This window comes from Caloenas nicobarica, chromosome 7, assembly GCF_036013445.1.
Source record: "Caloenas nicobarica isolate bCalNic1 chromosome 7, bCalNic1.hap1, whole genome shotgun sequence".
Lineage (NCBI taxonomy): Eukaryota > Metazoa > Chordata > Aves > Columbiformes > Columbidae > Caloenas > Caloenas nicobarica.
The window spans coordinates 22946889-22969982 of NC_088251.1; the positions used below are offsets into that span (position 1 = coordinate 22946889).

Genomic DNA, 23094 nt, shown 5'->3' on the forward strand with positions numbered 1-23094 from the left:
AGCTGGTCCCCTATTAGGGGAAGCTATTCCAAGCCTGTAGAGTGGCATGACAGGCTGTCCTATCTCAAAAGGAAATTATTAGAATGGACGTGTGGGTACTGTACCGAGTGGGAGGACACTAAGGCAAAGATAAGGGGAGCCTCCACTTCTCTAGACTTTCCCTGTAATGCCTTACTATTTATTCATATGAACAAACATCATCCATGTAGTCTTCTCATGTCAGCTCTTAAAGGAGGAATGTGGGGCTTTTTTTTTGTATTTCAGATCCAATATAGTTGTTGCCCATCCTCCCTTTCCTTAAGCAGAATTATTCACATATTGAAAAGCAATGCATATCCTTCCCAACTAAAACAGCACATGATGCGGAGGTGGCAAGACACTAAAACACAAACATAGCCAGATGAATAATTATTTTAAAACATCACTTTCCTGCTCCATGCAACTGCTCTGTGTTGCTGACTCAGATGTGTTCATTCCAGCAGACAAAAAGCTGGGTTTTACTACAGCTACTCCCTCTGAGGCTTGGGAAACCAAAGTCAAGTCTACACCAGTCTCAGCTAGGCTCAGTCTGGGAAGCTCTTTAGCACTAGAAGCCCCAGCCCTGCAAATCCCCAGCGGGAACTGCAAATCATGGGCACATTTCTAGTAGAATAATTAGTTTCAGAGCCAAGACTGTGCTCCTCCCCCACCCTGTAAATTCAATAAACCAAGAAAGAGTATGCATCCATCCAGCCATTCCTGGAGAATAATTTTTCTGACTAGGTCTGCACTTTAAGGATGCCATTTTTCATTATTGTTAATAGGTCTCATTAAGCAGAAGCTCTTAAGCACAAGACCATTACTAAATGCAGTTTACATCGCACAAAAGCAATGCCCTTAATTGGGGCAAGGGCAGGAGGGAAAGAAACAGTTTGCCTTTCCATAAACACTGATAATTCAAACCCAAGTGCTATTTGCCCTTCATTTGGCTTCACAGTTATTCCAAATGAACTGACAGTTATATGAAGGATGGCTTTAAAGATCTCCAGTTTGCAATTAAGGTATACCTCATGACTTAAAAACTAAGAACATTTTAAAACACAGCAATTGGGGAAAAGCAAACAAACTAAACACCTCCTCTTTTTTACTTCAGAAAAACTTCCAGAGATTTTTGGGGTTAGCAATCACATAATGGATTTATGAAGTGACCACATCCTTAAATTTCAGGCACACAAGCAACATAAAAGAACAAATATATATTATGTTTTTTCCCCTCAAAGAGCCAGACTCTGGACAGTGAACTCTCACTTCAGTTTAAAGTCTGAAACTATGTGTGTTCTTGGAAGCCTAAAAGACAAGACTGTGCAAGAATTTCACTTTCATGAAGCTACAGAGCCACTGAGCACAGGGGACGCTGGCATGCTTCTTGCCAGAAGAGTCAGCCCAGGCAGCAGCTAAATCCCACTCTCAAGAGTCAGAGAAGCAGCTACCCAATTTGTTGCAGTGTTTCAGGGCTCCACAAAACCTGTGGAATCACTAGGGTTTTCTGTTAGTCATATAGTTGATTTCTCTATGACTTGTGCATTGAATCAGCTAATAACTTATCATTTTCTACAGAGAAGGTTTGACATCACACTCTTCATGCTTTCGATACAAATATTGCTTAAATTAACCTGAATTTCTAATCACGAACAAACACCCTGTTTGTTTGGAGGTGACCGGCTTATCATCCACAGAGAGAAGCGGAACAATGTTTACAGCTCCAGTGTAAAAAGCTATTTCCAACCGTGCACCACATCCAGGCCCAGGACTGAGCCTGGGAGGACTGTGCTTCACATCCTTCCTTCACAGTACTAACATTTATTTTCATAGGAGGCAAAAAGCTGGGGGGGAAAAAAAATAAATAAAATGCTTCCTAAGTGTCTTTTATGTAGACTCGCACCACACAGAACTTCTAAAAACAGCAAAATGGGTTGTTACATTACTGGTTCCTGAGGCTTTCCCTTTGCTATCTTCTCCGCCGCCCTTCACCAAAAAACCCCTCAACAAACTACCAGAAAAATTCTCTGGAATCTGAAGGCCAAAATATTACATGCAATAGCACTAGCATAGGTCTGCGCACCAGCATTAGTCCTCAGCAGCATTACACACTATTCTAACATGCTAAAGATGAAGAAAACAAAGCTCAAGTGCAAACAAAGACAAACACAATTTCCAAAAGCGGGGAAAGTCAAGCCACAATGGGCAGTACTGTCAGCTCCTAAATTAAATATACACTCATTGCCAGACCACTAATTCATTTTGTCTTGCATTCTGTAACCAATGGTGGCTGAAACCTGCTAATTCAGGTAGAACAGCAACAATTCAACTTATAACATGCTGCAACATTAGGACAGCCAGATGGCAGAAAAGACGGACTGAAAAAGGATAGTGGCCAGATGTCCTCTGAGGTTGTTTTTTGTTGGGTTTTTCCTTGTGTTTTGCTTGGTTGGTTTTGGTGGATTTTGGGGGTTGTTTTTTGTGTGTGGTTTTTTTTGGTTGGTTGGGGTTTTTTGTGGTTTTGTTTTGGGTTTTGGTTAGGTTTGGTTTGTTTGTTTGTTTTTTAAAATCAAGCTATAGGATGGATCACTCCCAACGTTGGAATCAAACTTCCACCCCTTCCCTCATCTTCTGCTCTCCTGTTGTAGTGCTAATAAAGAGTGTATCTCCAAAGGGAAGCTTTTATTCTCTGAAATTATGGAGAAAAAACCTGTCAATTAAAAAAAAAAAAATTTAAATACACAGAACTATGTTTCAGGACTGTCCCAGTCACTCTGTACAAAGGGGACAAGGGATTAATCTCCCAGTGCCAAATAGAAATAACCTGAAGAAATAAGTCAGTAAACCCTTAACTTTTTAAAAATAATTCCTCTCCAATGATGCCGACTTCAATTACACTCAAGTTTCTCATCCTTTTTTCCAATCTATGATATTTGTCTCAAGGCAGCAAGTCTGAAATGAATTATTGAAAAGATAAATTTTCAATTTGTTGCATAACCACATTTGTCTCTTATTACAAAAAGGGCATACAAGAACATCTAACTAGTTTTCACAGCACACTATAATCAACCTGAATCACATTCCACCTTGCCCTAGTATTTTCCTTTTCCCTTTGCTCCCTTCCTCATATGGATACTCCTTCCAACACTTCCACAGCAAGGTTTGTAACTGCCTTCTGAACAAAACCTGAGTCACACTATTTGAAATGAGAGCAGTATCTCCGGCATACACGCTATTAAGTGTAGAACAGCTTTCTGGTCATTCCCTCCCCTGAACCAGCTTTCAGTTAATGACAGGTCTTCAGCTCTGTCTCATAACTTCTCATTATTCCTTCTGACGAGCTAATAGTAATCTCCTTAAACACATCCAAGATTTTATTCCTCCCTGGGTGGCAAAGGATGTTCTACTCTTGAAGACTTCATATTAGTTGTATGATCAAGAGGGCTTGCAGCAGTATACCTTGTGAATCTACAGCTGTTTCCTTTGGAAAGACTTCAAATGTGTTAACCATACATTAATGTGAATGCTTACAAATTCTCCAGGAGGTAGGAAATCTTTGCAGAAACAGACTGATGAGTTAGCCAGAGACACAGTGAGTGGGGAGTGGGAACGGTTTCCTGACAGCATCCCATAATTTCAATTTTCACAACTGACTCACTCAGATCCTGAAATGCAGCCAACTTTAGAATTTACCTAAAAATTCTTGTCATAAGATTGCTCTTATTTTTACTCTTGGGTACAGTTACTGCTCCTACAGATTGAAATTTTATTTTTTGCCACCTTACTTTTACTCACTTCAGAAAGCAATCCGTTGTAGATGCTCCTGTCCCTGTTCCTGTAGTTACAACTGATATAAGGAAACAATTTTATATCTAAGTGATGTCCTTTACTTTTACTGATTAGTCTTCACAAACAAAAAAATTCTTGTGCTGTTTATTGTCACATGCATTATATAAGCGCCTTCTGTAGCAACACTAATTACCTGTAGTTTTCAAACTCTCTCTTATCACATGGAAAAATAACAGAAAGGTAGAGTCCAAAGGCAGATGCCAACATGGCAGGCCTGACACAATGTATTTCAGAGCTGTATTCCATAAACAATAAGCAAATCAGAGGGAAAAGTAGTACAAGGAACTCACCAAAATCTTATTTCTATAGCCAGCAAACCAGACTACATCTCCTCTTAATACTACATGCTTTAGCCCATGTTATTTTCCTGCCAAATGCCCACAGTCTCTTTTCTACCTACACTCTTCTTATCACTGTTGTAGCAAAGAATATGACTTGGACTCTTTTCCTAATTCATCATGGCTTATTGCCAAGCATTCTGGAAAGCACTCTAAAATTTGCACCTCTCCCAGTATTTCCAAGTGTAAAACAGGGCTAATACTTCCCTCCCCAGTAGTGGTACTGGGAGGACAAAGGAAGCTATTGATGCATTATGAATTTGATGGGGGGGAACAACAAAGCAAGACAGAGAGCACATGGCTAAAAAAACCCTGCAGGAACACTTTCCTGGTGGTGCAGAGGAGCACAGTGCAGGGGAAGGATCTTTGTTCAGGTAGAAGAAAACAAATTTTGGGAGGACAAGAGCTGGGCGGGGTGGGGAGGGTGGAAACCAAACTCCTGGAAAACAAGACTAAACACCTATCCCTTTCCACAGGAGAGAGCAAATCACAAATGATACCTTGGGAAAAACTCTACTTGGAAGAGGAAGTTCCTGGCATTGACTCCACCTTTACCAACATATGATGAGAAACCATAGGGCTGTCCTAAGCAGGAGGGGCTACACAGGCTCCTTCTCATACAGCCCCGACATGCTTCAATTCAGCCGTCACTGTCAGGGTTGCCCAAGCCTGCAGACCTACTGCGTCCAGCCCCCAGTTTTCCAACAACATGATGTGGCCCTTGAATAAAATGCTATATGATAATGCCGCCACTGGTCATCAAACAGTTGGATTTCTTCTGAATGAACCAAGGAAATCCACATTTGAACACAATGATGGAACCTTGGGAGAGAAACAAGAAACCACAAAATTTCTGCATATTCCTAATAGTGGTATTCAGCAAAATGCCATTCTGCACTGCAGGAGACGGGCTGGGGGGGCTGTGTCCATGCAACAGCAAACTTATATTCATCACTTATTTTTTAGCTATTCCAACCAGTTGAGAGAGGGAAGAATGCTGCAAATGCTGCCTTGGTTTTGTATTTGAGGGATATGAACCAGAGGAGTAAACTAAGTGGAAAATCTTCTTGAGGTCATAGATGAATGGTTCTGCACTCCTCTCCAAAAGAGATAATACCTCTGTCGAAATATGCTCTTCTGACAAAAAAAAACACCAAGACTCAGAGGATTAGAATAATTTTTTTTTAAAAAAGGCCAAACCATCTATTTTAAGACTAAGTTCCCCTAGTGATACCAGGATAACTTTAAATTAAGCAGAGCAAGCTGTAAATACAGAGCAGGCTACCCAGAAATTTCAGAGAGAAAAGACTTAAAATGCGCATATGTGCCACACCAGATATCATCTATAGCACAGCCACCAAAACACTTCTATACAAAAAGGCAAAATGCACCATGTACCAGTAAAATCCACGGAGCAGTTGGGAACACAAGGTGGGGGACGAAGAGACAGCGTGGCTGCCTCCAGTTCCTGAAGAGTCTAAAAAACTCACAGGTACTTCTAGGTATTGTATAGATATGTGACAGCGAGAAGACATTTTAAGAGGAAAAGTTACCACTAAGTCAAGCAACTTTAAATGCAAGGATTACTTGAAAACATACACAAGACTGTTTCTAAGCACCGATAACTTTGGAGATGCTATCTAGTCAGCAGGCAGGAGTGTCTCCCAGTCTCCCAACCTTTCTGGAACCAGGCCCCCTTCGGGCAGCTGGCAAGGCTCTGCATTGCACAGGCACAGCGCCCAGCCCCTCCAGCCTGCCACCGCCAGCCTGTGCCACAGCCACCCACCTTCCCAGTCCCAGCAGCATCAGACCCGAAATACAAGTTAATATTCCCTGCTATAATACCTTGATATAAAGCCACTCACAAGGGCTCTCTGCTCCCCATGCCCTCTTCCAGGAGTACAATAGGGGCACATGAGGGCTCTCTCCACAGTACTGGTCTGGTGCACTAACACACAACTCCTTGTGCACATTTCCCAACTGCAGGAGATCCTGGTTCCCAGAGCTACAGCCAAGCAGCCACTTCCATGGCTGCTCCAAGAAACCTATCTGGAAACCAAATGCCTTCCCATCCCCAACACTTCAATAATTCCTTACTGAAGGGATCTTCGGAACGTGGTTTGCTCATTCAAGGGATGAAACAGAAAAGGAAAGAGATCTGCCATGATACAGGGAAGGGAGGAGACACCTCCGGAGAAAGAGGCACGTGCTCCTTAGCCATCACTGGCACCAGAGACTGAGTATTATCAATTCAAGGTCTCATTCAGCTGGGCTCTGTAATTTGCCCATATTACATTCAAGCTTTGCTAACTACAGCTGCCATAAAGATTAATTTTTTCAGGTGTTGCAAGCTGCAGATCTGGGGTAGGAGAGGTGTTTAAAAAGAATAAGCACACACCTTCTCCTCTAGTCTAGACCAGGCATTTGGCAGCAACCCAGTGCAACCTAATACATCCAGTACAAGGAGCAAATTGCCTGTTAGGGACAGCCCTGTACACCGACACACAGCTCTGCAGCACTGATATCCCTAAGTACAAAAAAGAAAAAGGGCAGAAACAAACTCCGGTGCAACCAAAGAAAGGCTTGCTTGCTTTTTTTCACTCTTTTTCTCTGGGCCAATTCAGTTGCAAACCAATCTATCATCCTGGAAGCTCAGTGTGCTTTTCACACAGGGAGTCATGCTGCACAGTCATTGTAGCTGTCTCCCTAATCACAGGTGATGTAGTGGTAAGGGACTCATGTCCCCCACAAACACCCTTACGACAGAAAGATCAGGCATGCTAGCAATGAGTTGGGAGTCCTTTCTGCATCTCAGTGACATTTTCATCACCATAACTGGCCACGGGTAGAATATCCCAGGAAGCAAACCCTAAAAATAGCTTCTTACAACAAGTCAGCCAGTCCCCTGGCAAAAGGGGAGGGGAAGGGAACATTGCTTATACACGGTTACTACAATTCGGTTATTACAAGAGGGACAATGAATGTCCAGGCAAACAGGAGAAGCAGAGAGGAAAGAGAGAGGGAAAAGCAGGTGGTGAATCTTACACCAGTTTCTCCTGCATCACCAATGACTGTCAATAAGAGATGTTTTCCCAAATTGAAATATTAAAGAAAGCAAAGTAGAAACCCAGAACCAAGTCTGAACAGAATACTTTTAAATGCAACAAAGCAGGGAGCTTTGCCTGCTAAGCACCAGAGTGAAAAGGAGCATGCACTCTCCCCATGCACTTCCTGCCTTTAAGGAAGGTCCTGTGAGGCCTTCTCCAGCTGTGGCCCATGGAGCTCCAGATATCCCTGCAGATACCTGTGGGAAGGCATCATGCTTCTCAGCTACTTCATTATAGAAACCACAGAGGACTTTCTTCTCTAGATTATCCTCAGGAACCTGTGGCTGGGGAACCAGCAAGCAATCCTACAAGCGCTCCCACGCATGGCTGATACCCCGGGAGTCTTTCAAAGGGCTTCTGCACACTGGAGAAGCAGAGGGGCAGGGGAAGAGCAGAACAGTAGGCTGCCTGCTCCTCAGCCACATGCTCAAAGCCGCATGCTCCCCAGCCAGACGTGCACTTGAGGGGCTGCAGCCCTTGCGGAGCTCCCCCTCAGCCAGCGCATCCGCCCCACTTGCAGCAGGGCTCCCGCAGCACACGGCCCCTCTCCTCCTCCCCGTACCACATCACTCAGCAGCAGTCCTCAGCCTGTCAGGTACCACACCTGCACAGCCATGGTCTTCCAGCTGACTCCACCTGTGGGGCTTCTCCCCGGCATCACAGCATCCCCACAGGGCACCAGCATCACTCGTTGCACCAGCAAGTGGTTGTGCTGACAGAGGAGGGCACAGTAATAAACTTGCGACTCATAAGGCCTCTCTGCATTTCTGAGTCACGTGCAGAAGCTCACAAGCTCCGAATTGTAACAGGACATCCTGTGTGAGAAGGGAGTGTGCAATGAAGACATCCTGACAGATCAGCCCTAAGCAAACACCTGATTAGACTCTGTGGCAGAGGAGTGAGAAGGGGAAAAGCATGACGGGACTTTCTAGTTCCAAGGCTGCTGCTCATGGTGCTTTTCCACATGTTTTCCAGCTCCTGAGCTACTGGTGCAGACACAGGCACAGAAAGGAGGGGCTTCTAGCATCAGCACTAGGCTGCCATCCCTTTCTCCTCCTCCTCCTCCCGCAAAAAGTCTTTCTGAACAAGTTTCCCTGTGCTGTGGGGAGGACCCAGCCACAACTGCAGACACTGGGCTCACTTGCGCTCGCTCCCTCTTGATTTACAGAACTTCCCCGCTAACAGCTGCATTGCAGATGAACCCTCTTAAAGTGGACATGCAGTAAGCAAGACAGCAGGGCACAGAGCTGTTCTGAAGGCAGCACAGCCATACCAGTGGCCTCTCCTCTGCACACACAGTGACCACAACCCATGCAAGAATTCCAGCCACTCTGTCTTGATCCCACTATAAACAGAGGGTCCTGAAGTGCACAGCTTAACAACAAGAAATTCCACCGACTGAGCTCATTTCTGGACATGAGCTCCTTCCTTCTCCCCATCAGCTGATCACGTCAGGTGCCAATGGTTTGGATGAACCAGCTAAATAAGTATCGGACTACAGCTGGTTATCAGACAAGGTAACAGTGTGGCAGTCTCAGCAGTACCAAGTCACTGCAATGCAGGATCCAGGAATTCAGCGATGCAGAAGGAAGAACATAAATTCCTCTGGCTCAGTCGAGCTGCGTGTTTCCTTGTTCCCAAGCCAGCCCCCACCACCCCTTCAGATAAGCAAACTGCATCAGTGAGACCTGAGTTTTGCTTCCAAGATGGAGAAGGAGTTTTAGCTGTGTTTTTCAAAAGAAAAAAAAAAAAAACACACAAACTTCAGCAGTTAACATTTCATATTTCATCAGAGGGAGAAGAGCAGGCTGAACAGCCTAGGAAAGCCAAGAAGCTTCTTGACCATTTATGAGGTGGTGAGAGGGAAAGCTTTTTAAGCTCGGCTTCAGGACTACTGAAGAAACTAAGTGTACACCAGCACAAAGAGTTAACAAGGCATAATGCGCTTCCTTAAAGCTGGGTAGCCAGCTCTGCAGCAACATAAACTGCTAGCAGCAGTCAGAGTCACCTGGACTTCTCAGCAATATTTGATAATGGTTATCAAAAAAGCAAACTACCTTTTTCCACTTTTTTCACATCTCTGATGCTGAACTTGGCTGTCCGAAGAAGACAAACAAATGTGTTATGAGAGCTAGACTCCCAGTGCGCTGCTGTAGAAGTGCTTCCACACAAAGGACGAGCTGACCAACACTTCACTCCTCTACATTATCCTTATTAAGTGCAAGAGCAATTCAGCCAGACAGAGAAGGCTGTGGATCATTGCTCTGCGCTGATCAGGCAACACTGAAAATTTTAATCTGGGCAACTTCATAACAAGCAGTAGACGCAACACAATATCCTAATCTGCAGAGCTGGCAGATTCTAGGCCAGATGCCATACAAGTCAAACAAAAATGGGCAGAGCTGGAAGTCACTTTTCAATTCTGCAGTCCAAAAATCAGGAATATTTAAAGTAACACAAGAGCTATGACTCACTACTTTAACTTGCACTGAAGAAGCACATCCATCATGGTCGAGCTTTCTCTCTGCACTGGCACCAATTATAAAATAAAGCTGTGCAACTTCAATTCTTCCAGTCTCTCCAACACAATCTCAACAGAGAGCATTTGATACGCAAAGCTCACATGGAGAGGCCCCGAGGCAGGCAAAATTAAACGTAACAGCATACCAACTCTGGGCAAAAACCAGAAAGGACTCCTGCTTGGCATCACAACCTTCCAGCAAGTCCCTGGGGGCTACAGAGGCCACTAAAGACAACTTCCTTCTTCCACATCTGGTTTTTCCTCCAGCCACCCTGGGTGATTCCATGACTCAACCACCATGAAATGTTATATGCTTTGACGCAAGGGGAGGGGGGGGAAGAAAAAACCTAAGATATACATGGCCATTTTCAGAATGGCAGTTGCTCCACCACAGTAGAAATGCTAAGTATACTCAGCAAGTACTAGAGACCAATACAAGAAGAGGTTTAACAAGCTGTTTTCCCTGCAGAAGTTTCCAGGCCACCTGTGCTACTTGAAATGTGCATCTAGTAGGTGCATCCCAGAAAAAGCACTGGACCATCCCCTCTGTAGCCACATTTCTAGTCAGGTGTCAGATCTCTAGCACCAAACACAGCAGCAGGATCAACACACACATCTCCAGGGCTGCAGGGAACTTTACACACTGACTATATTCTGCAGCACAGATAAGGAGACCTCTCACTCAAAAGCAAGACCACCAACTGCAGACCCCTCAGGAACCTACACAGATTTGGAACAAAGCAACAGGTCCAGGAAATAATCTCCTTCAAGGGAGAAGCTGGAGTAAAACTCACCTTCTTGAGCTACCTTATGCTCAGTCCTATTGGTAAAAGAAGACTCAGAGGGGGAAAAAAAAAAAAAAAAGGGGCACTTAAGTTTAAAGATGTCTAGCTCTTATTTTTTCACTTCAGACTTCAGGCTATGTCAGACTGCTTCTCCTTAACTCACAGCTCCTCTGGGACTAAGAAAACCTCCTCCTTCAAAGGAGAGTTGTCTTCAACACCAAGAAATGACATCTCTCTCTTCACAGCTATTACCACCGTCTACACCAACTGACTTACCAGAGATCACACAGTAACAGCAGAAGATAAAGCACATCCAAATACTGTGTTACTTCACTAGACAAGCTGCAGCCCACACCAGCTAACTCAGGTGCCTAGAAGAGGAGTGGAAGTGAGGGAAGGGAAAGGAAAGAATCCTTTCCACAGACTTTCAGGAACTGGCTGTGGAGCCTAAACATCCTTGTTCTCACTCATGGCCTGTATTCACAGCGGCTTAAAAAGCCCACTGGGATTTGGGCTAGAGGGAAAGATCTATACTTTCCATAGATCATAACGAGGCATTTATTTATGAAATGAAACAAGTTGAAGCAGCCCTTCTAGAAAGAAACCAGTTTTAATTACCACAATTCTATTTTACTAAGTCTGCAAACATTTTATGCCAGTACGTGTATTGCTGCTCAGAGGTTTGCTGGGCACAACCAGATAGGTCTTTCCTGAAGCTGCCTGCAAAAAGGTACCATGATAACTTGTAGTACTGCAAACAAACAAGTGGTACCACCTTCCAAGCTGTGTGGCACCAAGATTTTGGGCACTGAGGGCAGAGGTCCCCTCACCAGCTCATTGCTCCCCAGCCAACTGCAAATCACTAATTCTTCTAGGACCAGTCCTTACCATGGTCCACCTCCACAACAGAGGACTTCCCTCAGACTCCAGTGGAGGGAAAACAACCCAAGCCCAACCTCTCTCACGCACCACCTGGGCCCACCCCACCATGCCATCAGCTCTGATATGCAGGGACACCACTCCAGCTCTGGGAAGGGAAACCAGCACGGACAAAAGCAGCATGCAGGGTCAAGACCAGTATTAGCCCTCATAGTGCTGACGTGGTTTTGCATCACACATTTTCAATGACAACAGTCTGTGCTACCATCAACACTAGTGCAGGCTGGTTAGCGTCACGTTCAATAGTCTGAAACCCGCAGGCAACACTGAAACTTCATTATTTGCACCAACTCTGATGCAGAAAAGCTCTAAGAATGAGGCAGAGAACTCGACTTATTTGTGGGTATAGGGGGGAAAAAAAAAAATCAAAAAAGAAGGGGACACATTCTTTTCCCATTTCTTACGTTTCATCTGCCAAAACAATCCAAATCCTGCCAATTTACCCAGTGAAAGGCGGGTGCATTCACTCCCTCTGCAAAGAGAGATTCTGTCAGAGCAGTATTGCCCGGACTTTAGACTAGAGGAGGAATGCCAGTCTGCATTCTCCCCTGCCATCCCAGTGGCTATAGGAGAATGAGCCTGGTATTTCTCACCAGGATGCTGTCCTTCGTTAATACATCATCATGCACTCTCCTCCTCCTTTCCTCCTATGAGAAAGTTTAATCCTTTGGCTCACACGCATCTGGTGAATTTTTCAGTCCCTGTTTGCCACTGCCATCATGGCAACAGCCCCCAGAGGTAACACAGGAGCTCTGCTACAGCGGGCAGGCTGCAGCTCCTCGCCTTCTCTGCCATTTAGCCTTTGGCTCAGGAGGCCTCCAAAGAGCTATGCCTACTCCCAGGCTCATCTTCAAGGGCACCTTCCTTCCCCAGAGATATGTTTGCATGGGTTTTATTTCCTTTTTAAATTAACTGTGTCTTCATTCCCACAATGCCTATTTCTCAGAGACAGCTCTCAGCTCAATTTTTGGGACTCTTGACAGAATCACACTAACAACAGCACTGCAAAGAGAGATGTTACCTCTACTGCCCCAGGGAAAAAGGGTCTTGTATTCAATAGCCAAATCACCTGTGCCTTCTAGCAAAGAGAAAAGGTTTGCTAGCAGCCTTCTCAGAAGCAGGACACTAACCTGGACTTGTCCCAGTGTCACTGCTAAGCAGACTCCAGCCACAGGAAAGACAAGCCAGCCCAGGGCTGTGGGTGCTAAGACGGCAGCTAACTCAGGATGGGAACTTTGGATTGAAGCAGCAGGACAGCAGGTCACCGCTTTAGAGAGACACGTAACTCATGCTCTCAGGAACACAACACGGAAGTGCTGAGAGTACAGTATCACATCTATACACACAGGCACATACACATTCTCTGAAAGGTCATCACATTTACTCAACTCACATCTCAGGGATGGGGAATTCTCCTTCTGACTCTGCCAGGAGTAGGGTGAGACAGATCTCAACACCAGGAGTAAAGCCACAGTTATCTCCTCCTTTCCCGATTCCATCATAAAAAGGCAAAATACAACATGAACCAGCTCTTCTTACATCTCTGAATTAGTCTCAGAGTCACCAGTAACTAGCCACTTGCACCAACCACTGTCTTCCCCAGATTGCTCATCTAACAGGTGGGAGCAACAGGAATTCTGCAATATTCTCTGGGAGGAAAGAAGGAGGGGAAAAAGCAGCATTACTAAAGGGATACTTTCAATTAAAGCATTACAGATTAATATAACTACTGTTTAAAGTAACCGATCCACGAGAGACAAATGAACATTCAAACCAAATTCAAAATGAAAACAGAAAGAAAGGGAGCCAGAGTGTAACAGGTGGAAAAAGCTACAAGGAATCAAAATCTAACAACTATAGACTCAGAATCTCCAGAAAGCTAAATCCATGCCCTATTGATCTTTGGCTACCCTTGGTGTTCAAAAAGCTGATTTCTAAGACACTGCTGGCCCATTTCTTCAGAAGCATTCTGCTACTCTTCTCCAAAAATCATGTAGGCAGCAATGCCAGAATGCTTGGGGAGCCATAACAGAAGTATACAGTGATATTTAAATAGACAGTAAATTTAAGAAGGTACAAAAAGGAACCTGAGGTCAGCCTAACTCATAGGACCCCACATTTTGAAGAATTAAGTTTATTGTCATACGGGCCAGCAGGAACTACAGTCATTTAAGTTACAGCTTGACATTTCCTTCATACTCTTAAAAAAAAAATCTAGAGAGCGGCTCAAAATTTTAAGTACGCATTTGGCCACCAGAAACCAATGCCCCTCTGCTTTCCCCAAGATGATCACTCTGAGCACTGACATCACTTCTGTTGCAGACACACGATGAGCTGAGATACTCCACATTTCTTTTTACAACATTGAAGGCTTCTTTCCTGCGCTGGTAATCCTGGTGTTGCCCTCTTCCCACAGCCAAGCCAAGAGCAATAGCTCACTCTATAGTCAAACACTGGCAAATTAACTTTTTTTTTTTTGTAAAGTCTATTATCTTGGTGAAAATCAGGAGGTTTCAAGAACAGAGGAAAGAAAAAGAAACACCTGAAACACCAAAACAGGTGATAGGCCAGAATTAATGAAAAGGGAACTGATGCCCTAGTTGTCAGGGTTGTGAAGCAGATCAACGGCACTCATAGGGGACACAGTGGAGAGAGATTTTTATATTAGTGTGCTTCCCTTTTAAAACTCGTCTTCATACAACTTGCAGAGCAAGAAGAACTAAAATATTTCCAGGGCATGGAAGGGAACAAAACGATTGTCATTGCACTCTCTTCAAACAGTGATGTTAAGCCACTGTTTTTTTGCGGGGGGAACACCCTTCGGAAATTTTTTTATGATCCACAGATGAGTCCTCCTCTGGCAGTGATGGTTTTGACACTGTCCAGAGAAGGATTAAATTTGGCAGCAGTGGAATTTCCACACTACACCCCAAAACCAACAAAAAAGATGTATAGCTTTTGCACTGGATCCTTCTTACAAGAAATTCAAGTATCTCTCCCTGCTCCAAATATGTACGGTGTGCTCGACATCCCACTCTTCACTGGAGAGACACCTCAAAATATTGAATTGTGGCTCACTGATCAGAGTAAATGTTCTACAGCCAAGGGCTTCAGGACAAGTGCGGGAGCTAGTCTCATCTCTGCCATACACAAATCCAGTTGATATTGGGAAAACAAGAAACCCAACTCTCTCACAAAGCCCCTTTCTCCAACCTCACGCAGAGGCAGTAGGAACTCCTGCCCAATCTGTGTGACCACTGCCCCCCCCAACATTGTTAATGCTGGAAATTTAATACTCAATGTGACCACTGAGAAGACAGACACAAGCTGAAATCCTGTCTGCTGTGTTCCAGCTCCTTTATAAAATATACAGTGTAAACTGAGAGGCAACCTGGGGTAACCCCAACCATCACTGACATCCACAGCGGGAGGAAGCCAGCTTCTGGCCATGGGGAGCCACAGCAAAAGCAAGGCCACCACCACTCGTCAGCCCGTCAGCCTCTGCCCTCACACCAAAATGCTCTCCTGCCCACACCGCTGTGTAAGGCAGGCAAAAAGCCAGGCTGACTCCAGCCAAGCTCCCAGCCCTAACCTCTCCTCCAAGGACAGGGTCTCTCCTTTTAGACACACCTCTCCTCTTCTCCAAACACCTCCTCCAATGAAACTTCCTCTAGTGACATACATGGCTTGAACGCCACTTCCCCTGAGTGGGGCCGCAAGCAGAGGCAGGGAGGAAGAGGAGGGAGATGCAGGCTGCTGGCAGAGGTAGAAGGCTGCAGTTTCTGACAGCAGCAGAGCAGCCCCCCATCATCCGCCCCTGCTGTGTGCTGCAGTGCACAGCAGCGAGTTCAGCTACTGGCCATCCATGCATCCACCCCATGGACCGATGCCTCCCCTGCAGCCCCCAGCCCTTGACAGTCACCCCGGCAGGCAGCTCCCAGCTGTGCACCCTGCGCTCTGCTTCCTGCATCCCTCCGCGGACACAAGAACCTCCAAAAAAATCCCCAGCCTTCACTGCAGCTGGTGATAGAATCACAGAATCATTTAGGTTGGAAAAGACCTTTAAGATTATCAAGTGCAACCATTAATCACAGCATCTCTTAAAGCCGGGGTGCAGGAAAGCACTTCACACTCAGCTGAAGGCCCACCCTGCAGGAAGGGCAGCTCCTTTCCCACACCAAATGACCAGACCTGATTTGGCTGCTCAGGAAATACAGCTGAGAACACACGGTCTGATGTGCCATCCACTGCAAGAAAGGACATTCGTCCCCAGCCTACAAACACAGGCACACACAGAGGGCACCTATTACAAGACATTTCTACATGAGTCTGGATTTGTGCTTCAGCCGTCCGTGACTGGTGTGCTGGGCTTTCCGTGCTTTCACCCAGAGCCGACGTGCCGGGCTGCACCACCGCTGCCTGCTCCTAAGTCAAGCAGTTGTGCTCTGGCCCACAGAGGACTTCAAACCTGGCAGCCAAAGAGCACTCTAAGAGAGTCCTAACTCAAACACAGGCTAAGAACGTGTACGGAGCAGATCGAGACAGAGGTTAGCAACTGATGCTGCGAAATTTGCCCTGCAGCATTCAAACCTAATGTTTCAGTGTCCAGTGAAACTACTATTGACAGCTCCAACAAAACATACTGTGAAGCCCAAATCAGCAGCCACTACGGAACTGAAAGCCGAGACAAGAGAGGTGTATGAAAAAAAGTTGAGTTGGAAGTGTAAAGAGAGCTTTATTCCTGTTGAGGTTTGATAAACAGAAGTAATTCCTCACTCCTCCCACAGTCCACATAATCTCCTACAGGAACAACAACAAAATGTCTAAGTAGACTGAAAATTTTTATCTGGTTTACAAATTTGGAAAGATGGAGAGCAGGAAGAGAATACATCTCTTTATTCCACCGGCAAGACCAAAGCCACAGTAAAGAGAAAGCTGTGAAATAAACTAACTTCCAAGACAGCTGCTTTTAAGTTTTTTCATCAAGAGATGTCACCTGCAACAGTTAAAAGAAAGATTTTCAGGAGCAAATTAAATTTAACAATAGATATAATGCACAGAGATTTCTCCGCCCCCCACCCCTAAAAAACAAGGACTAAAAATCCTACACATGGTGGCAGGATCACTATATACTATTTGGTATAAAAAAAATCTTAAAAATTATCACAGGTAGAGCTCTGCCTACCACTTTCTAATGCAGGACTGTCTCTTAAAGTATACACTGGAGAGTCAAATCCTGGGTATTTCCCTACTGCTTCTCTCTTGATCCTTTTGATCACTGCAAGCAATTTTACTTTATTTGAACTTCACTGCTGCTCAGGAACTGAAGCACTAATAGCTATGAATTTTCATGTTCAGAAAGTATTCTGATGACACCCACAAGACAACTTCCAAAGAATTACAGTTATTACTTCCTTCTGCCCGTAGGTCTGGTAAAAGCCTATGTGTTCAATCCCATAGGAATTTCGGATGACTGAAGCATTGTATTTCCCCCACATGTAATAACCACTGCTTTTATATGTCAGCTGAATGCTGACTAAGGTGAAGTCTGTTTCCTCTCCCTTCCCACAAGCATTTGGCCCCAATTAACATTGAAGTACTTGGCATACTCTTCACTGGGCAATCTTAAGCATCAACACAATATGAATAATAGCAAATACTTCATTAAAGCCAAAATATGAATTTTAGTCTAGACCAGCTCTTATTGACACGATTTATTTAAAGAGAGAGAGGACAGGCATCCAAAAAATCATAGACAACAGAGAAAAAAAGACCCTCCTCTTGAAATCTGACTTTGCATTTTAAAAAGGGTGAAGCATACTAGACTGAAGGTGTTAGGACCACTGTTCACAAAGACCAGCTCCACATTCACCCTCCTCACTTTCAGAGAGCAGCCTTCTAACAGCGCCATGTTTCTTCAACTCTTTACTGCTTTAAGAAAACGGTTTGATAAACATGTCAAGTAATACAGAACCCTTTAAACCAAGAGTGTCAAACTCACTTTTACCAGGGATCACATCAGCCTTGTGGTTGCCTTCAAAGGGCCGAATGTAATTTAAGGACTGTAGAAATGTAGGAGTAGTTACATTTCTACCATCTAAAAATTACATTCGGCCCTTTGAAGGCAACCACGAGGCTGATGTTGCCCCTGGTAAAAATGAGTTTGACACCCCTGCTTCAAACAATTCCCCTTGAAGTGTTCCTCCTCTTCAGCTACGTACAGCAAGCTATTCAGCACTTTCCAGTCAGCTATCTAGTATTTCTTCATCAAGAGTCTTGAAAAAGAAAGGTGACAAGAAGTACTGTGGAAGGAGAGCAAGGCTTTGTTACCATTTCCCAGGACATAATCAAGGGAAGCACTACAGCAGGTAAAACTTCTGTGAAGCAGCAATGGGCTGTACGTACTTCCCAGCAGCAGCAAGACGCTGCCTCTTGAACTAGCAGCTACTATATCAGGTATCTATACAGTTTCAAATTCTGCTAGAGAAAGTACAAAATGTTAAGTGTAGCTATGGATAAGTTGGAGAGCGGTAGGGTGTCCCTACACGAGGGAATATTCTGGCACCGTGACCAACCCTAGAAGAAAACCAACAATGCAAGAGGCAGGTCAGGAGGGTGGGTTAACCCGCACAACAGCCGGGCAGGCAGCTGGGTGCACAGGGAGCCCTGGGTGCACACGCAGCTGGGCAGACACGGCCTCCCCAGGGCCAAGTGCCAGCCCAGGGAGAGGAAGCATCAGACAACATACATCCAGGATACTGCAGAATTAACACCATAATTCTCCTCCTCTGGGAGGCAGCTTTCTAAAATGCCTTTCCCCAGACTTTCATTTTCAGGTTGCTGAATCAAATCGCCCTAATCACCGATTTACAGCTGTAGTATCTAAACAGCACGCATTTTTCCTTCGGTGCTTTTAAGACCTACTCCAAGGTGAATTTGCTAAGTTCCTATCAAAATATTCAGTCTCTTTTTGTACCAACCACTTGAGCTATCAGCAAACACAGCTGGAATAACTGAGCTGAAGTCACCATTCACTTTTCACTGTAAATGCAGATTCTTCAGTCCTCAGATAAGACTGCAAAGAAACCTGATCAGTCCCTTGTTTCTGCTAGTCCAGGGAAAATCAGAAACATCCATTTTCTTTCTTGGCTCTCCCCACACTTGTCCTCTAACTAACCAATACCTTTGTAAGTAAATCATTGCTGAGTGCCTCAAGTTAGATACCTGAGGACCAGGCTACTGTCCTCAATGTACTTTATTTATAGGAAGGTGTGAAATCTAGAAAGTAAGCAGTGGATCAAAAGATGGCCTATATTCACCCATACTTACTGTTTTTACTTGCTGGGTCATAAAACTGTCATCCCCTTAACATGACAAACAATTACAATCTATATATTGCTCCCTCTGTAACTCATTATATACCCAAGCACTTAAAAACTGACTCAGTCAGTTCTTCTGCTGCTTTTGGACTTCTGCTAACATGCTTCTGAATTTTGTTTCAAATCTATTCATCCTGCAGTTTTCCCCATTTTTCTTATCTCCAGAGTTAACTTCAATACCACCATCTTTGTAAGAAAATGGTTTCTCATTTGCGATCAGTTCACCAAGCTACTCTCCCCCTCCTCTAAGCAGACTTGTGTCCACTAGCATCTGAGCAGATGGTCCTCACTACAGGATGGATGGGGAACTCTGTGGAGCCAACACGACATTAATGGCTGTCAGCAAAGCAACGCCACCCTTCAAACCTCTCCCATATTAAGTTGAACTAATTTTGAACTCAAGAGATTGGATACCCCACCTACATCAGCAGGCACTGTCACCTGACCATGGAAGGGACACCAATTCTCACAGGATCTGCAGCCACCTCCTAAACAGTCTAGGGCTCCACTGGTTGGCCCCAACACGACCTCACTCAGGCTAAATGCGAAAACAACACATTATCACATATGCTTACTTCCACAAGTCAACAAACAAACAAACAACCACACACACACACAAAACCCACAACAACAAAAAAACTTCATGACATGGCACTCTCTACTGCTGACACTACTTCTCCATCCAAACTACAGTAAATGGAAATTTTTCACCATTCTGCAAACCATCTTCTACTCTTATCACATTTCATATTCCAGCACAAAGAATATATATTTTATTTTTCTCTTATACAGGGATTAGGCAAAACATTCTTCATCTCTAAATCATTTACCAAGATCATTTGCCTCCTCCTCCTGCTTTCTCAGCCAACTCCACTACTAAGCCATCTATTCAACTAGCAAGACAGTCAAGGGTGTAATACATTAATTTTGTGAGATCTGAAAGGCCTCTAAGGACTTAGATCTTGTCTTGTTCACCTCTTCTACAAACAGTTGCCTCTGGCTCGTCAACTTGTTGCACTCTCTGCTTTCAGCATGTTTTACTGCAGTTAAGTTTCTCTCATTCTCCCCCTCATCCACACCACCCAGGAAGCAACTTTAATTCCTGTAAGGGATTCCCTACACACTAGAAGATACACATTCCCTGCATACTATTAATACAAGGTATGCTACCCTTCGCGCATACAGACATCCCTGGAAAACAGAAGACCAACAGCTTGGGGGGAAAATTAAGGTTTTTTTCCTCTTTTCATACGACTACAGTCTAGTTTCAGGTTTTGGAAATCTCCAGGACTAAGGAAAGCAAAAAATATTTGTTCTCATCTGTTGAGAGGTGAAATTCACAAGATCTCTCCATCCAACCTACTTCAGCCTTTGAGGGCAAACTTGTAAGTTTCCAAACACACCACCTTTAACTGCAGCATGAAAGGAGCATGGCATAGGGCATCTATCCTTCAAAAAAAAATAATCACATCTGTTCTGGTGAGACAGATCTCCTAGGTAGAAAAGACATTCAGCAAAATCAGTCTGCAACACTTCTCTTTATTATGAGTGATCGGTACACACACACGTAGACAAATTGCCTATAAACATAGCTCTAGCTCAGCTTGCAGAAGAAAGACCTCAAAAAGAAAAAAAGACATCATCACAGAGTATTCATTTCCAGATATAGGAATTATTTTATCATCCTACGCTACCTCCTTTCAATCTCCTCTTTGCCACACAACTCAATGATTTTGTAATGCTGAAATGACTGAGACGAGCAACTTCAGATCCCTTAAACTTATTACAGCTTCAACTCCAGTGAAGTATTTTATATTAATACAAGGAAGAAGGGTAGATCAAGACACTAACCTCTGGCTGACAGTTTTTTGGTGTTGATGATTTTTGCAGCATACTCCTGTGATGAACTTTTCTTTACACATCTGCGGACCACAGAGAAGGCTCCCCTAGAAGAAAAATAAAGGGGGCAGAAGCTATGAAACTGAAAATTATAAATAGCAGCAATTTCTATCCCCAGAGCGGACCAGATTAAGGACAGGGCAGAGGACATACAGAGAAGGGAAACAACACATGAGAATCTGAAGAATAGCGCATGCAGTCTGATCAGCAAATAAAACCTAGTCCGTATGGTACTCAAGCTTCCTGAAGACCCCTCGAGCCCCTCACAGACAGCGCGGTAAGAACAGCACACTGTGCAAGGAGAGAGACACCACACAGGCACAGAAACAGGACACGAAGGGACTGACGAACAGGAGACAGGCAGCCTAGAACCATGCTGCAAACACCAGCCCGTAAGTCCATCTCCCAAAGACGGTATCCCCAGCAGTTACATCAGACAACCAGGACTCATTTCTCCCACATTCAAGTGCTGGTTCGGTCATGGAATCACTGCAACACTTCGCAGAAGTTATTACTTCTCTTACGTCTCCCTACCCATCTGCAAATGGGGATAAGTTGTACCTATTAATGAAGTGAATAAGAAGCTATGAGGCTTTGTACATTTTTCTCAAGCTGGAATTATTGATGTTATTACAACTATTCCCAAAGAGCCACTTGGATAAGAGGTCTGAGAGAGAGGAAAGAAGGATTTCTGTGAGGAAAAAAGAGATAATACAACAGAGATCAAGGTGAAAAGACAGGGACCCAAAATCTACAGGACTACACAGATGAGTGCTGAAAGCAGTGCCTTTTTAAAAAACAAAAATCAGGGGGGAAAGAATAACAGCTGGTTTTACAGGAAAGATCTGAAAAGGGGAAAAGGACAAGTAAGAGAAAACCAGCAGAAAATTCAAAGTCCTTCAGAACAAAAATGTGAACCCGTGTCTATGGACAAATGTACGCGTATATGTAAGAAAGGGGAACAGAAGCTGCACAAGGGCCCCACAAGACAGTTAGCCCTACAGAGAGCCTAAAATAGCTTAAATCCTCTCAATACTGCAGAGTCCTGCCTTTTTCTCCCCTTCCTGAACCTCTACATACAAACCAATAAGCAGCAAGGTGAGCACCAGCGCTGGGGCCCAGGCTTGGTGACACACAGCTGCAGCAGTGTGGGGAGTGACGGGGACACTAGGCTGGAGAGACGAGATGCAGCAGAGCCCAGCAGTTGGTGCAGGAAGGGAGGGAGGGGGAGAGCAGCAGCACCCAGGAAAGCACTGTCCCGATAATCCTACCCTGGCCGTTGCTACACTGCTTTCCTGTCCCACAGGGTCCCCCTGCAAAGCCCTGTCCTAGGGTGCAGCAGCAGGTCTGCTAATGCAGAGACAAGTGCGGAAAGAGGGAGGGAAGGAGAGAGAAGCGCGGTGCAGCAGCACCTGGCCGTTTCACAGGGACAAGGAAGTGGGGACTGAAGCATCGCAGAGTGGCTGTAACAGTGCCGTGTCCCAGTGCAGAAACAGTTGAAGGGAACGGCAACATCTAGCAGGGAGACGGTGCGGGAAGAAGAACGCGGCAGCCTGGTCCTGAGGAGGGCAAGGGGAGAAGCGAGGAAGTCCCGGGGTGCAACAGGAGCGCGCAGCCCGGGGCTGGTTGCGGGGACACCCCATCCAGCGGTGGGGAAGACCCAGGGGCGCAGAAACACCTTTCCCTCCAGCGGCGACGCCGCTGGGGTAGACGCGGGGTTGGAGAGCCGGATTACAGCGCGGCGGCTAATCCTCCTTCGGCTCCCGGGAGAGCCGGGGCACCGGCACAGGGCTCCCGGCAGCGCCGGAGGGTCCTGAGGCCGGGACGGGCGGCGGGGCGCGGCGCGGGGCACGCAGCGGGCTCCGTACTTGCCAAGCTCCTCGTAGAGCTGGTACTCGTCGGTGAAGCGGGTGCACGTTGCCGTGGTGGCCATGTTCGGGCTGCGGGAGGCTCAGCGCCACTAGGGCATGGGGCAGGGCGACCGGAACGGGCCGGGCGGGCGCGCTCCTCGGCGGGCTCCCTCCTGGCTCGGTGGGGCGGCGCGGGCTCCCCCCGCGCCCGGCTCGGCGCTCCCCGCTCCGCCGTGCACAGTCACCGCTCGCCGGGGAGGGGAAGGAGGCTGAGCCTGGCCAGCACCGCGAGAACTGGCTCAGAGACACCCCGCGCCGGCCCCCTCCCTCCGCCCCTCCGCCGGCCCCGGCCCGCCGCGGGGTGTGGCCGCCGGGGGCGCTCCCGGGGCGCCCGCAGCGCCGCCGCCCG

The 23094-nt window shown here is 45.7% G+C and overlaps 1 protein-coding gene across 15 annotated transcripts in view; it reads right to left on the reverse strand.

The window, feature by feature from the left end:
- CAMK2G (calcium/calmodulin dependent protein kinase II gamma) overlaps positions 1–23094 on the reverse strand; it is a 121179-nt gene extending 98085 nt beyond the window's left edge. For 5 of the 15 annotated variants that reach the window (XM_065638626.1, XM_065638625.1, XM_065638622.1 and 2 more), the window contains exons 1-2: positions 22704–23093; positions 20788–20882 (exon numbers count right to left, since the gene is read on the reverse strand). In XM_065638626.1, the coding sequence (XP_065494698.1) occupies positions 20788–20882; positions 22704–22768 (160 nt within the window). In that variant the 5' untranslated portion in view covers positions 22769–23093. Of the gene's footprint in view, positions 1–20787; positions 20883–22703 lie in introns of all 15 variants that reach the window. The other 10 variants (XM_065638636.1, XM_065638632.1, XM_065638635.1 and 7 more) reach the window with 3 other exon arrangements.